The sequence below is a fragment of the Carassius gibelio genome, chromosome B16 (genome assembly GCF_023724105.1).
Source record: "Carassius gibelio isolate Cgi1373 ecotype wild population from Czech Republic chromosome B16, carGib1.2-hapl.c, whole genome shotgun sequence".
Taxonomy (NCBI): Eukaryota; Metazoa; Chordata; class Actinopteri; order Cypriniformes; family Cyprinidae; genus Carassius; species Carassius gibelio.
Genome location: NC_068411.1, coordinates 3,689,246 through 3,704,485, shown reverse-complemented (window position 1 = coordinate 3,704,485; position 15,240 = coordinate 3,689,246). Strand labels below are relative to the sequence as shown.

Here is a 15,240-nt window from a genome sequence, read left to right as displayed (position 1 = left end):
TCACTTCTGCTTCTCAGTATTTGCTAAAAGTCTAACTACACATTGTGCTATCTTTTGAATAATTTCTTTAAGACATCCTTAAGCTCATAGATTTACATAGCAGGAGAATCAGAAGATATCAGATGAAAAATTGTTGTGGTTTAGTATTTGTCTCAAGTCCCTCCTTGTTAACCGTCTGCTCAGGGCAGATGTTTTATGGAGTGTTAACGTGGGGTCAAGGCTGGGTGTAAAGCCCTCAGAATCAGCCACTCTCCAGGAGCAGGTCATGACATTTCCAGCCCAAATGTTATTGATTTTCTGTCCTCTGTTATACCTGCTGCCCTTTAAATGGCATTGAACTAAAAATCACTGTCTGCCTTACCTTCTTCCCCTAAGAAGCTGTATTCAGAATCTACAGTACTATAGTACTACTTTTTACACTTAGCGTTACTGTTATACACAAATACAGGATTTGTAAGTATGCTATCAAGGCAAGTCTTATACTGCTTTAACAATACAGATAGTGTCAAATCATTTTACAGTGTTTAATAGGAAAATAGTATGTCAATTGGGGATGTTTCACCAGATAATTATTTCATAACTGTGCATTGCAGGGCTGCGGGACACAGGACAGTCTATTCATTGCTAGAAATTGTGAATTCATTCCCTACGATTTATTAATTTGTGGCAATTCTTCATGTTTCATTAATGTTGTTCCTTAAATAACCCACGATTTAACTGAATAATAAATTGAAAAAATTATTAATTCATGAAAAAATGGGATGCTTTAAAGAATAAATGAAAAATTTTATATATAGTTATTTTGCATTACGAAGTGAATGGAGAATAGCAAATACTGAGAATAGTAAAGGGTGTCATTTCCTGAGAAAGGCTAATAAACATTTTATTCTTTTGAATTTAAAATTAATAGCTTTAATTCTGTTATGTTATATTCTGTTCTATTTCATTCTATTTAACAGTCTGAAAATGAAAGTGTATACAACAATATTTAATTTTTTTGTACAATTCAAAATTCACATTCTATATTTGAAAACCTTGACAATTGCACTGAGCTGTGCCATACATATTGTTGTTTGCACTTCTGGTTAATAAATGTGCATTTAAACACACTCATTCACATATGCCTTTTGAGCTTGTCCTTAAATTTGTATCTGTATATCTACTAAAGTGTCTCTCTTTTTTGCTCAGGGTATGTCTGTGGCAAGCGGTCCATGTGTGGAAACCCGTCCTAGCACTCTGGGACAGTCTCAGTCTGTGATGAACATCTCCAAGATGTCCCCAAAAGTGGAATTAAAGAAACGCAGAGCTCCAGCACCGCCAACAGCTCCCACACAGACTTTACCACTGACATCACAGGTATGAGCACACACACACACACACACACAAACACACACATACCATTATGATCATTGGCTAATACTCACACACAATTTCATTGGAATAACTAATTTTAAGCCACTGATTGCATCTACATTCTGACCTTTAGTTATGAAGTACAAGTAAGCAAAACATTCAAATTTGTATAAATAAGTAGTTTTAGAGTGTAGGGAGACCAACTATGTAGAAGAACTCACTTCACATTCACTAAAACTGTAATGTGTAGGAATGTGAGAATTTTTTTTTCATATGTTTAAGAATATCAATGGGATGTTGTAATGTTTTTAAAAAAAATTTATACCTTACTATATGTACCTTTATACCTTACATACTTTCTATATGTGACCATGGACCACAAAACCAGTCATAAAGGTCAAGTTTTTGAAATTGAGATTTATTTATCAACTGAAAGCTGAATAAATAAGCTTTCCATCAACATATGGTTTGTTAGAATAGGACAATATTTGAACAAGTACATCTATTTGAAAATCTGGAATCTGAGGGTACAAAAAAAATAAATAAAAAAATTTAGTTTTTAAAGTTGTCCAAATTAAAGTTGTACAAATTACTAAGTTTATACAGGTGTTAGTATATTTATTTCACTAATTCCATTCAAAAAGTTAAACTTGTATGTTACATTTATTCATATATTTCAAATGTTTATTTCTTTTAATTTTGATGATTATAACTGACAACTAAGCAAAGTCCCAAATTCAGTATCTCAGAAAATGTGAATATTGTGAAAAGATTCAATATTTAAGACACCTGGTGCCACACTCTTATCAGCTAATTAACTGAAAACACCTGGAAAGGCCTTTAAATGGTCTCTCAGTCTAGTTATGTAGGCTACACAATCATGAGGAAGACTGCTGACTTAACAGTTGTCCAAAAGATGACTATTGACACCTTAAACAAGGAGGGCAAGGCACAAAAGGTCATTGCAAAAGAGGCTGGCTGTTCAGAGAGCTCTGTGTCCAGGCACATTAATAGAGAGGCAAAGGGAAGGAAAATATGTGGTAGAAAAAAGTGTACAAGCAATAGGGATAACCGCACCCTGTAGAGGACTGTGAAACAAACCCTATTAAAAATGTGGGGGAGATTCACAAAGAGTGGACTGCAGCTGGAGTCAGTGCTTCAAGAACTACTACGGACAGATGTATGCAAGACAGGGGATTCAGCTGTCGCAATCCTTGTGTCAAGCAGAGATGTACTAGAGACCCATACTTGAGTAAAAGTACAAGTGCTCTATCAAAAAAGTGACTTGAGTAGAAGTTGAAGTGCTCTTTAAGCACCACACTTAAGTAGAAGTATTAAAGTATTCAACATTTTTTGTACTTAAGTATTGCAAGTAGTCTATTTTAAAATTTACTACTCAAGTACTGAAAGTAAAAGTAGAAGTATTGTGTTATGTAGCTATTAAAGAAAGTAGTCAAAAGTTTGAACATAATGTTTTTACTATTTCAAATGATTAACCTAAAGGACAATTACAATTCCTTTGACTGTAACAAAAAACGGTTACTAGGGTTAGTTAGCCCAATTTGCAAAATTATGTCATTAATAAGTTACCCTCATGTTGTTTCAAACCTGTGAGACATCAGAGGGTCATTTCGAATTTTTTGAAGCATCGAAAATACATTTTGGTCCAAAAATAGCAAAAACTACCACTTTATTCAGCATGGTCTTCTCTTCCCTGGCTGTTGTAAGACCGTTAAAAACAAAGCAGTTTGTGATATCCGGTTCGCGAACGAATGTAACCGGATCTTTTTGAACCAGTTCACCAAATCGAACTGAATAGTTTTAAACGGTTCGCGTCTCCAATATGCATTAATCTACAGATGAATTAAGCTGTTAACTTGTTTAATGTGTCTGACACTCCCTCTGAGTTAAAACAAACCAATGTCCCGGAGTAATTCATTGACTCAAACAGTACTCTGACTGAACTGCTGTGAAGGGAGAACTGAAGATGAACTCCGAGCCGAGCCAGATAATGACTCGTTCACGAGTCAAGAACCGTTTCTGTCAGACGCGTCCGATTCGTGAACCGAGGAGCTGATGATGCTGCGCATGTGTGATTTAGCGTGAAGCAAACCGATACACAGAGCGTCTGAACCGAACTGATTCTTTTGGTGATTGATTCTGAACTGATTCTGTGTTAATGTTATGAGTCCAGGTGTAGTCAACGCCAATGACGCCATTGCGTCGAGCGCAAAAGAATCTGTGAACTGTTTTCTTCAACTGGTTTATTGAATCGAACTGTCAGAAAGAACTAACGTTACTGGTCATCCGAGAACCGATGCAACCGGTTCTTGACTCGTGAACGAGTCATTATCTGTCTCGGCTCGGTGTTCATTTCTCTCTTCACAGCAGTTCAGCCAGCATGCGCAGTCTTCTTAATCGCTTGATTCGCTCAATGATGTGCCAGCTTCATCAAACCTGCCATCTACAGTTCTGGCAGTGGTTTGTAATGGAATGATTTGTAACATTGTAACGAGTAACGATGCAGCACATAAAAAAAAAATATCGGAGTAAAAGTATTAAACTCAGCGAAAATATGTACTGAAGTAAAAGTGGAAGTAGGAGAAAAAAAATAATACTCTAGTAAAGTACAGATACCGCCTTTTAGTACTTAAGTACAGTAGTGAGGTAGTTCTACTTCGTTACTATACATCTCTGGTGTCAAGCCACTCTTGAACAACAGACAGCGTCAGAAGCGTCTCGCATGGGATAAGACAAAAAGCACTGGACTGTTGCTGAGTTATGTTTTCTGATGAAAGTAAATTTTATATTTCCTTTGGAAATCAGGGTCCTAGAGTCTGGAGGAAAAGAGGAGTGGCACACAATCCACGTTGCTTGAGGTCCAGTGTAAAGTTTCCACAGTCAGTGATGGTTTGGGGTGCCATGTCATCTGCTGGTGTTGGTCCACTGTGTTTTCTGAGGTCCAAGGTCAACACAGCCGTATATACGTGTTAGAGCACTTCATGCTTCCTGCTGCTGACCAACTTTATAGAGATGCAGATTTCATTTTCCAACAGGACTTGGCACCTGCACACAATGCCAAAGCTACGAGTACCTGGTTTAAGGACCATGCTATCCCTGTTCTTAATTGGCCAGCAAACTCGCCTGACCTCAGCCCCATAGAAAATCTATGGGGTATTGTGAAGAGGAAGATGCGATATGCCAGACCCAAGAATGCATAAGAGTTGAAGGCCAATATCAGAGCAACCTGGGCTCTCATAACACCAGAGCAGTGCCACAGACTGATCGACTCTATGCCACACCGCATTGCTGCAGTAATTCAGTTAAACTAACAACCAAGTTTTGAGTGCTGTAGATGCTCATACTTTTCAGTTGGCCAAGATTTTCTAAAAATCCTTTCTTTGTATTGGTCTTAAATAATAATCTTCTGAGATACTGAATTTGGGATTTTCTTTAGTTGTCAGTTATAATCATCAAAATTAAAAGAAATAAACATTTGAAATATATTACTCGGTGTGCAATGAATGAATATAATATGCAAGTTTCACTTTTTGAATGGAATTTGTGAAATAAATCTACTTTTTGATGATATTCAAATTATATAACCAGCACCTGTATGTGTGTGTGTATATATATATATATATATATATATATATATATATATATATATATATATACATTTACAGTACAAAATTTACAAAATATCTTCATGGAACATGATCTTTACATACAATGTATTTTTGGTTAATGCAAGTATTAGAGCTGTAATCGGGCCTCCGCCAGATTTGCTTTATTTAATAAAAGAATAATGCCAACATTAGCGTAAATACTCTGTCAACATTATGCATTTAAGACTCAATGAATATTTAGTTATCATTCGAAAAACCTTTACTCACAGAGATTAGGCTAGGTCTACATGTTTTTGTGGAGGAAAATGATTGAATCCACTGTAGCTGTCTTCAGCGCGCTCCTGCACTCACTGATGGTGCGTCATTATTCACTTATTATTCTCATTATAAGCATGGTCAAAACTTTTCCACACCTCAGACTTTGCTTTAGTTGCTGGTGCAACCAAAACGTAATCACCAGAGGCAAGCCTCCGTTAATCCTGCTCAGCATTCATTTTCGCATCCCTCTCGCGCTAATCGAAACATCACATGACCGCTCGTTTACCTCGCAAACTGGAGCGCAAGCCCGAGCCCGGCCCGAGCCCGCGTAAGATGATAGAAATTAAGCCCGAACCCGACCGAACCCGTCGGGTTCGGGCAAAGATCTTCAGCTCTAGCAAGTATACCAGTGCTACTCAAGACTATTTTTTATTTATTTTTTTTGGTCGAGGGTCACATGTGCATGCAAAGCCGCTTTACAACCACGCAGAATTGTGAAAAGCACTATTTGAAGTAATGTTAAATAATTGTACTGCATCATGGATTTTTATTGTAATTATTTTAACTCAAAACACTTATTTTTATCTTGTAGCAATATACAAACTTCACAATCATAGGGAAGAAGGAGGCGTGAACCGGCGAACATTTAAATGAAACTTTAATAACAAAATAAACACAAAACAGCGCGACGGCCCCTCGCGGACGACTGTCATGCACAAACCAAAACCAAACACAAAATAAAGTCCAGGCCTGGTCCTCTCTCGTCCTTTACTGTTGTCGCTTCTCTTTTGTATCCTGCTCTGAGGGATGCGAGACCGGCGAGTGAAGCAGGTGTCACTCATTTCCCAATCACTCCACCGGCCTCGCTCCGTTCCCACGGCTCTCGGCCCCGCCCCACTCATCACATATCTATTCTATTTTTATACTCAACAAGTAGAACTCAAATAGAGTGTATTGTATTGTATATTTAATCATAACAGGTCAACAGAGGATTCAACCAAAATAAATTGCCGACGTATTACTTCATTACTTCATAACAGAATTACTTCAATTTTTAACAAATATTTATTTATTTATTTATTTTGCAAATTCGCCATTGTCACAATTGTGCTGTAGGCAAAAGTTGTGTTTGGATATATATATATATGGTCAGCAACAACACTCTGAAAGTGAAAGTATGGTGACCCATACTCAGAATTTGTGCTCTGCATTTAACCCATCTAAAGTGCACACACACAGAGCAGTGAACACACACACACACACACTGTGAGCACACACACCCGGAGCAGTGGGCAGATATTTCTGCTGCGGCACCCGGGGAGCAGTTGGGGGTTCGATGCCTTGCTAAAGAGCACCTAAGTCGTGGTATTGAAGGTGGAGAGAGAACTGTACATGCACTCCCCCCACCCACAATTCCTGCCGGCCCGGGACTCGAACTCACAACCTTTCGATTGGGAGTCCGACTCTCTAACCATTAGGCCACAACTTCCCTTCTCTAAGAGGCCCAATGTGTCCCATGAAAATATCTCCCACACCATTGCACCACCAACAGCCTTCATGTTCTTTACACCATATTCTGACCCTACCACCTGAATATGAGCAGATTTTAATCTAAATTAGATTGTTTTATTTCTAATTTATTTAGCAAAAACAGAATGGATTGACTTCAGTTTTGTGAAACTATACATAAAAAATAGCTGCATGAAACAACAGATGAGATGCAGATTCACTCGGTTGCGCTTAAAACGTTTCCTTGGTTTCTGCTGTAAACAGAGCAGCGCTGCACTTATGAACTTAAATATGCATTATACAGAGGCAAAATGAAAATAAAGTTCCATCTAAACTTTTCTAAATACCATCTAAACTCCTACCCCTAGTTGAATCAGGTTTTGTATTTTGTTTTTTTACATTTCAAGCTATTTGAATCATCACATATTTGAATAGATTTTCAACCGGCTCGCAGTTAATCATTACATCCAATAAACACAAAAAAATATACAAATTATAAATGTATATTAAAGATGATGGCAATCACTGATCACCGATACCTTCTGACTATTTGCATAACCTTTGGCCTCTTTTGCAAAGACTATTGTATGTAACTGTTACACAATGGAAAAACTAGAAAGGCCACAAAGTGGTTTCTTTCTCCCACACCCCTCCTCCTTCCCAAACCGATCTGACTCCATGCCCCAGCAATGTTGAGTGACATGCTGGTCTCTTAGATGTGTTTTCTGGGCTTTTCTCAGAGGTGGCTGGATTTATGACTGATTAGGCAACACTGTGAAGTTCTAAATGTGACCTGGAAGGGGACGATAAAAATAAAACGGTCACAACAAAGAAGAGTGGTACTGACGCAAGACCACACTGTTTACTGCACAACACTTTTGCTCCATGTTCTTAAGGAGGGAGACATTGTGTTTTGTGTAAATTACCTCCTTTGCCGAAGCAAATCTCTTTATGGATCTTTGCTTAGGTTTATTTTGAGAATTGAGTGCGTGTTTAATGAAAGAATACTTCTCTTCTTGTCCTTTCTTATTTGTATTACAAAAATAATTACAATGTTTTTGTTGATTTATATTAAAATTAAAATGTAAGTATTGTAAAAAATAATATGAACACCTTGATTAATTAAAATTCTGACAAATAGTTAGCTTAATATCCAGAGTATTTCATGGCTCAAAATGAGGTGGAGGTGTTTTGATCATGTGCACACATGTACTTGAACTGGGCTTTCAGCTGGCTGAAGAAAGCAATTTTTACAAGCAATGTGTTTTAGGTGTTGTAATAATTAGATGATTGTAACTTTTGTAGTGTATTAGAACAAACATAAGGTTGTTAAACATTGCTTTAAAGTCATTGTTTTCATTTACTCTGTTCAGAAACAGAGAAAGAACATTTCAGCCTCTATTCAATTTATAAAATCTATTCATCCACTGCTTATAGTCCAGTGCCTCCTAGTTCACGTTGTTCTGATAACAATATACATTCATCCACTTATTAGAATATAGAGTCTTTCTAGAAAAATATTTTTACTTAAGATGTACATGACAAAATGCATTATGAATTACAATCAAAGCAAGGTAACATGCATTAAGCTATAACCGATCCTTTGCAAAGAGCCTCCTGCAACTCTCACGCAACAAATCATGTTCTCACGCAGTGAAAAATACACTGTTGAGCAAAGAGAAAGCTGACAATTGTTTTGTGGCTCTTTAATATGTTGTGACAGATCGCCTAGTTTCAAGTGGCACATAAACCGATAATTTCTTCGTCTTTAGTAGTTATAGCATAAAACAATCAGAATCAGAAGAGCTTTATTACCAAGTATGATAACACACACAAGGGATTTGACTTGATGACAGGAGCTTCCAGTGTAGAAGAAAGTACAAAATATTGCAGACATACATAGGATTAACACAGTAGGGATGTAATAGAACACTGATATAAAAAAGGAATAAAAAATTAAATAACGTACTATATATGTAGAAATAGAAGTACAGGGGGAAAAAAGAGATAATTGTTTACATAAATGTACAGACATGTTATTAGTGCACAGATATGTGTTTTGTTGTTTTTTTACTAATTGTGCAGTTTAATATAAATATGTCAGACAACTATGTTAGCTGTGATTGATGTTGTAAGATTAATTGTTCAGGTTGAATAAAGCCTGCGGGAAAAAACTGTTTTTGTGCAAGGGTGTTTTGGTCGGCAGTGCTCTGTAGCACTGACCCGAAGGCAACAGGTGGAAGAGATATTGGGCTAGTTGTGAGGGGTCCAAGGCAATTTTTTTAGCCCTTTTCCTCACTCTGGAGTTATAAAGATCTTGGAGGCTGGGAGAGGGGCACCAGTGATCATTTCAGCAGTCCTGACTGTCTGTAGTTGTCTCTTGATGTTTGATTTGGTAGCTGAACCAAATCAGAAAGTTATGGATGAAAACAGGACTCAATGATGGCAGAATAGAACTGTTTCAGCAGCTCCTGTGGCAAGTTGAATTTCCTCATCTGGTGAGGGAAGTTCAACCTCTGCTGGGCCTTTTTTGTAATGGAGTCGAGGTGAGTGTCCCACTTCAGGTCCTGAGAGATGGTGGTGCCCAGGAACCTGAATGACTCCACTGCAGTCACAGTGCTGATCATGATGGTGAGTTGGGGGAATGCAGGGGGTTTCTGCTGAAGTCCACTATCATCTACGCAGTTTTGAGCGTGTTGAGCTCCAGGTTGCTAAGACTGCACCAGACAGCCAGCTGCTTAACCTCCTGTCTGTAAGCAGACTCGTCTCCATCCTTAATGAGGCCGGTGACTGTAGTGTCATCTGTGTTGAACTTCAGGAGCTGGACAGGGGTCCTTTGAAGTGCAGTCATTCGTGTAGAGAGAGAAGAGCAGTAGGGAGAGAACACATGCCTGGGGGTGCTAGTGCTGATGGTGATAGTCCTGGATGTGAGTTTGCCCAGCCTCACTAGCTGCTACCTGTCTGTCAGGAAACTGGTGATCCATTGACAGATGGAAGTGGGCACAGAGAGCTGTGTGAGTTTGTCAGAGAGAAGGTCAGGCATGATGGTATTAAATGCCGAACTGAAGTCCGTAAATATATTTGCTCTGTAGACAAACTGAAGAGGATCCAGCATGGGTCCAGTGATGTCCTTTAGATAGGCCAGGACCAGTCTCTCAAGTGATTTCATGACCACAGACATGAGAGCGACAGGTCTGTAGTCGTTAAGTCCAGTGATTCTGGGGTTTTTGGGAACCGGAATGATGGTGGAGCATTTGAAGCAGAAGGGAACTTCACACAGCTCCAATAATCTGTTGAAAATCTATCTGTATGAAGATGGGGGCTAGTTGATCGGCACAGACTTTTAAACAGGTAGGTGAAACACCATCTGGTCCTGAAGCTTTTCTAGATTTCTGCTTCCTGAAGACCCGGTTTACGTCTTCTACACAGACCTTAAGCACAGGTTGAATGGTGAGGGGGTGAGGGAGGGAGGGAGGGAGGGAGGGAGGGAGTGGGGTTGTAGGGGTGCAAAGTGGATGTGTGAAATGCAGATCAGAGCAGATGGGGGTTGTAGACAATCCCTTCCAAATCTACAGTAAAACACATTCAGATCGTCAGCCAGTTGTTGATTCTCCACAGACTGTGGGGGTGGTGTTATGTACATGGTGATGTTCCTCAGACCAGTCCATACTGATTTCAGATTGTCAGCTTACAGCTTTCTAAGCTTTTCTGAGTAGTTTTTTTAGCCACTCTGATCTCCTTTGTTATTCTGTTCCTGGCCTGGTTATACAATATTTTATTCCCACTTCTGTAAACATCCTCTTTGGCGTGACAAAGCTGTTTGAGTTTCCTAGTAAACCACGGTTTATCATTATTAAATGATAAGAATGTCCTGGTGGGGATGCACATATCCTCACAGAAACTTGTATATGAAGTTACAGTCCAGATCAGTGGCTCCAGCTTCAAAAACACTCCAGTGAGTGAGGTCAAAGCAAGCTTGTAAATCACTCTCTGCTTCATTAGTCCATCTTTTAACAGTCCTTGATACAGGTTTAGCTGATTTCAGTTTCTGCCTATAGGTCGGTATAAGAGCAGTGATCGGAGAGCCCCAAAGCTGCCCGTTAGACAGAGTGATATGTATCTTTTATTGCTGTGTAACAGTGATCAAATATATTACTGTCTCTGGTGGGACACATAATGTGCTGCTTGTATTTTGGCAGTTCCCGGGAGACATTGTATTTGTTCAAATCTCCAAGAATGATTAAAAAGGAGTCTGGGTGCCATTGCTCCATTTCTGTCGCATCGCGGCGTTCACGCACGTGTCCGGAGGCACGTTCACATTCACGAGAATGAAAGAGGAAAACTCCTGCGGCGAGTAGAAAGGTTTACAGTTTATGATGAGTGCCTCTAAGTTAAGACAGCATACCCTTTTCAGTGTTGTTACATCTGAACACCAACTTTCGTTGATGTAGAAACCAATCCACCACCTCTTGTTTTCCCCATTAATTCTGCGATGCGATCTGCTCTGAACAACTGATAGCCCGGCAGATGAGGCGCGTTGTCTGGAATGGCTTCACTTAGGCTTCACTCAGCAAGGTTTCAGTGAATCACAGTGCAGCAGAGTTTGAAAAGTCCTTATTGGTGCCGGTGAAGAGAAAAAGTTAATCCGTTTTGTTAGAAAGGGAACAGACATTTGCGAGATGAGTGCTTGGAAGCGCAGTCTGAAAGCCACGTACTCAGAGCTTCACCAGGGCACCGGCGTGTTTCCCTCTTCTGCATCTGTACGCGCGTTTAAACAACACATCTGTACCTCTGACTAGAATGTTCAACAAAATGTCAGAATATTTAAAAACTAGAAAAACATTGTCTGGTATACGTTGCTTAATGTTAAGGGTTTGTCTCTTGTGAATATAGAAGAAGAATGACAAAAAACAGAACAAACAAACAAAAACATCAGAAGAATTGTGGAGCTCATCATCCTGGCTGCCATTTTGCGGTGCCACCGGATCAGATGCTAAAAACAAACAAACAAGTGGACAACTGTGTGCTGTCCCACTATAAAGACAGGTTAAATTGAATGTCCAGTTCATGACCAGGGTACAGGGCAAAGTAATTAAATAGGTCAGGGTTCAGTGATTGACCTCTCAGAATTCATCACAGGCTCAGCATTCCTCAGGATTAAGAGGGGAGGGACCTGGGGTTTGATATATCTCCTTATATATCTTAATAATTAACATCTGCATCTTAGAGGCTGTGGAAAGGTGAAAACTGAGATTACAGAAGACAAACAGAGTGAGGTGCCACAGTTTGACCCTGGAAACTGTCTGGAAAATCATCTCAGGAATATTTGGAATAAAATTAGAATCAAGCCAAATTAAAGTAAATTTACCTTGCTGTATAAGGTTATGGGTTAGGGTCAATTTTATTTTGGTGGGGTTCTGTTCGGTGCTCTATTCAGTAATGATCTAAATTATATCTAGGTCTTATAAATACATTTGTTGATGCCTTTTAAATTACATCACTGTTTAAAAATTCAGGAATTATGTAATCTAATAAAACCAAATAAATGCTGTTATTTTAAAGTTCCTGTTCATTGAAGGATCCTGAAAATATATATATTCACAAAAAATTCAATTATAATAATCATAAATATATCATGTGACTTTAAAGACAGGAGTAATTACTGCTGAAAATTTAGATTCGCAATAACAAACAATATTACTACTTTACTGTGAATTCCATCAAATAAATGCAGCAAGAGATTTCTTTTAAATATAATAAAGATCTCACTGACCCTAGTTGTATCTGAATGGTTGTATACATAAAACATGGTAACACAGAGGCTTTAAACTGTCCAATTAAACAACAACTCTTCTCTGTGTAACCTTAACTTAGCAAGCTAACAGGTTAGCCTGCTATCTTACTAATGGCGTTTTTCCACTACACAGTACCATCTCGCCTCAACTCGACTCGCCTTTGTTTGGTTTTCCACTGTGTATATAAGTTGTTCCAGGTACTTTTTTTCATACCACGTCCGGCGAGGTTCTGAGCGAACTGAGGCGGTACTAAAATGTGACGTGAAAACACGACAGACTGCTGATTGGTCACATAGACAGTAAAAGAAATGGACACAGCTACCCCATTGGATTCAAAGGAGAAAAATGAAGTCAATTAGAAGCATGTACTTCCTGGGGGTCGAGCGTACTGCACAGACTCAAACTGAGCTTGATGACGTAAAGGTCATGTAAGCAACCTGTCTGACAATTGTAAGTCTTCTAATCGCTGTACCGAGAGAAATCTGAATCACCCACCGAATCTTGCAGAAAAAACGAGCGTGAACAGGAGCAAATTTTGGTAAGTATTCTGATTAATTATCTCCCTTGACTTTATGCCTTCACATCCCCCGATTGCCTCAAAAACAGTAAAAGATTGCCTGCAAGCTTCTCCTCCTGTCCATACGGTCATTTCTCTACTGTGCGACAGAGTCGAAGGTTATGACGCAATCGTTAGCCTATTTTTACAAAAACTGCTTCTAAGGGACCATAACGTAAGATACAAGGTAATGGAGCCTTTTATACATTTTCGTGTTTCTTTAGAAATAATTACTGTATTTTTCGGACTATAAGTCGCACCTGAGTATAAGTCGCATCAGTCCAGAAATACGCCATGATGAGGAAAAAAACATAAATAAGTCGCACTGGACTATAAGTCGCATTTATTTAGAACCAAAAACCAAGAGAAAACATTACCATCTCGCGGCTGTAGACGGTAATGTTTTCTCTTGATTCATGTCTCTTAGTTCATTTCTCTTGGTTCATGTCAAATTAATTTTTAAAAATAAGTTGCACCTGACTATAAGTCGCAGGACCAGCCAAACTATGACAAAAAGTGCGACTTATAGTCCGGAAAATATGTTAATGAACAAATAAAAAAAATTGCCTTATTAAATAAACCTTAAATAATTGTTATCAGATCTTATATCTTAAGAGCGTGATCATTCACTTTCTGATTGGATATTGTTGCTTTCCACGTGATAATCTACAGAGCGTGCGTGCGTTTGTCCTCTGTGTTCGCCCCACACATCAGGATTTCTGATCGTAAATATTAAATGTGAGATTCTGCTCGTACACGTGAACACATCTTGTGATAAAGGACATTGTGGTGTGATAACAGTATGATGTATTCCTTTGAACCTTACTCTATATTCATGATGTTGCTCAATGCAGTGTGTTATGCTTGATCATCTAAATATCTGTTGAATATTTATGATTCATGATAAGGGCGGCTCCGACATTCTTCCTATTGGGTTCGGAAACTATTAACACACCTCACACCAAAGGAAAATCTGATAACTGATAAGATAATCTGTAGAACCATCAAGATAATTGGGACATAGCTAGGATTGTTGGAATGGGGGAAATCTGCCCAAAATCAACCCTATTATCTTTCGGTGTGTACCCAGCATTAGGAAAATAAACAATTCAGTTTCTCAAAAAAAAAAATGGAATATTAGAAAATCTCCAAAGCATGTTTAATTATGCACTCAATACTTAGTTGGGGCTCCTTTTGCATGAATTACTGCATCAATGCTGTGTGGCATGGAGGTAATCAGCCTGTGGCACTGCTGAGGCGTTATTGAAGCCCAGGTTGCTTTGATAGAAGCCTTCAGTTCTTCTGTATTGTTTGTCAGATGCTATTTATCTTCCTCTTCACAAGAAGGGTGTTGATTATTGTCTTTTGGATAACTGTCAGTCAGTAGTCTTTCCCATAATTGTGTTTGCATGTTCTAAACTAGCCTAAGAGGTACCCAATATTTATACTTAAAATGAATAAAACTAATCAAGCTCAAAATGGAATATTCAATTTTTTTGAGATACTGAATTTGTAATTTTCTAAGCTGTAAGTCGTAACCATCAAAAAAGAAAAGAAAGAAAAAAACTATTAAAATATTTCAGTTTGTGTACAATGAATCTAGAATATAAGAATTTTATTATTATTATTATTATTATTAAGGGGGGACAAAGTTCAAAAAATTAAGTTGTACGTTTGAAGGAGTATTTTTGTTCCCAAAATACTCCTTCCGGTTTGTCACAAGTTTCGGAAAGTTTTTTTTTTGAGTATGGCTCTGTGTGACGTTAGATAGAACGGAATTTCCTTATATGGGTCCTAAGGGCACTTCTGCCGGAAGAGCGGGCGCTCCCGTACAGCGAGGCTGAGCACAGAAATTTCACTGATCAGAGCGAGTCACTGATCAGAGCGAGAGCGTCGCGAAAAAGTCACAAAAGAAGTGTGTTTTTGGTTGACAGGGCAAGACAACCCTGCACAGATTACCAAAAAAAAAAAAAAAAAACAGAATTAAGGGACCAGTGGATGGAGTTTATTTTTACAGACCATCAACAGAGTTTTGCAAGTGTTTTTGTTTGTTCCCTGCATTTCGAAGATGCTTGTTTTACAAACAAGGCCCAGTTTGACGACGGATTTGCGTATCATTTATTTCTTAAGGATCATGCAA

The 15,240-nt window shown here is 38.5% G+C and overlaps 1 protein-coding gene across 2 annotated transcripts in view; it reads left to right on the top strand.

The window, feature by feature from the left end:
• The first annotated feature begins 1,157 nt into the window (after nt 1-1,157).
• The window catches only part of LOC127974542 (protein cordon-bleu-like), a 35,196-nt gene continuing 21,113 nt past the window's right edge, over nt 1,158-15,240 (top strand). The window contains exon 1 of one of the 2 annotated variants that reach the window (XM_052577896.1): nt 1,158-1,356. In XM_052577896.1, coding sequence (XP_052433856.1) covers nt 1,192-1,356 — 165 coding nt within the window. In that variant the 5' untranslated portion in view covers nt 1,158-1,191. The remainder of the gene's footprint in view (nt 1,357-15,240) is intronic. The other variant, XM_052577897.1, reaches the window with a different exon arrangement.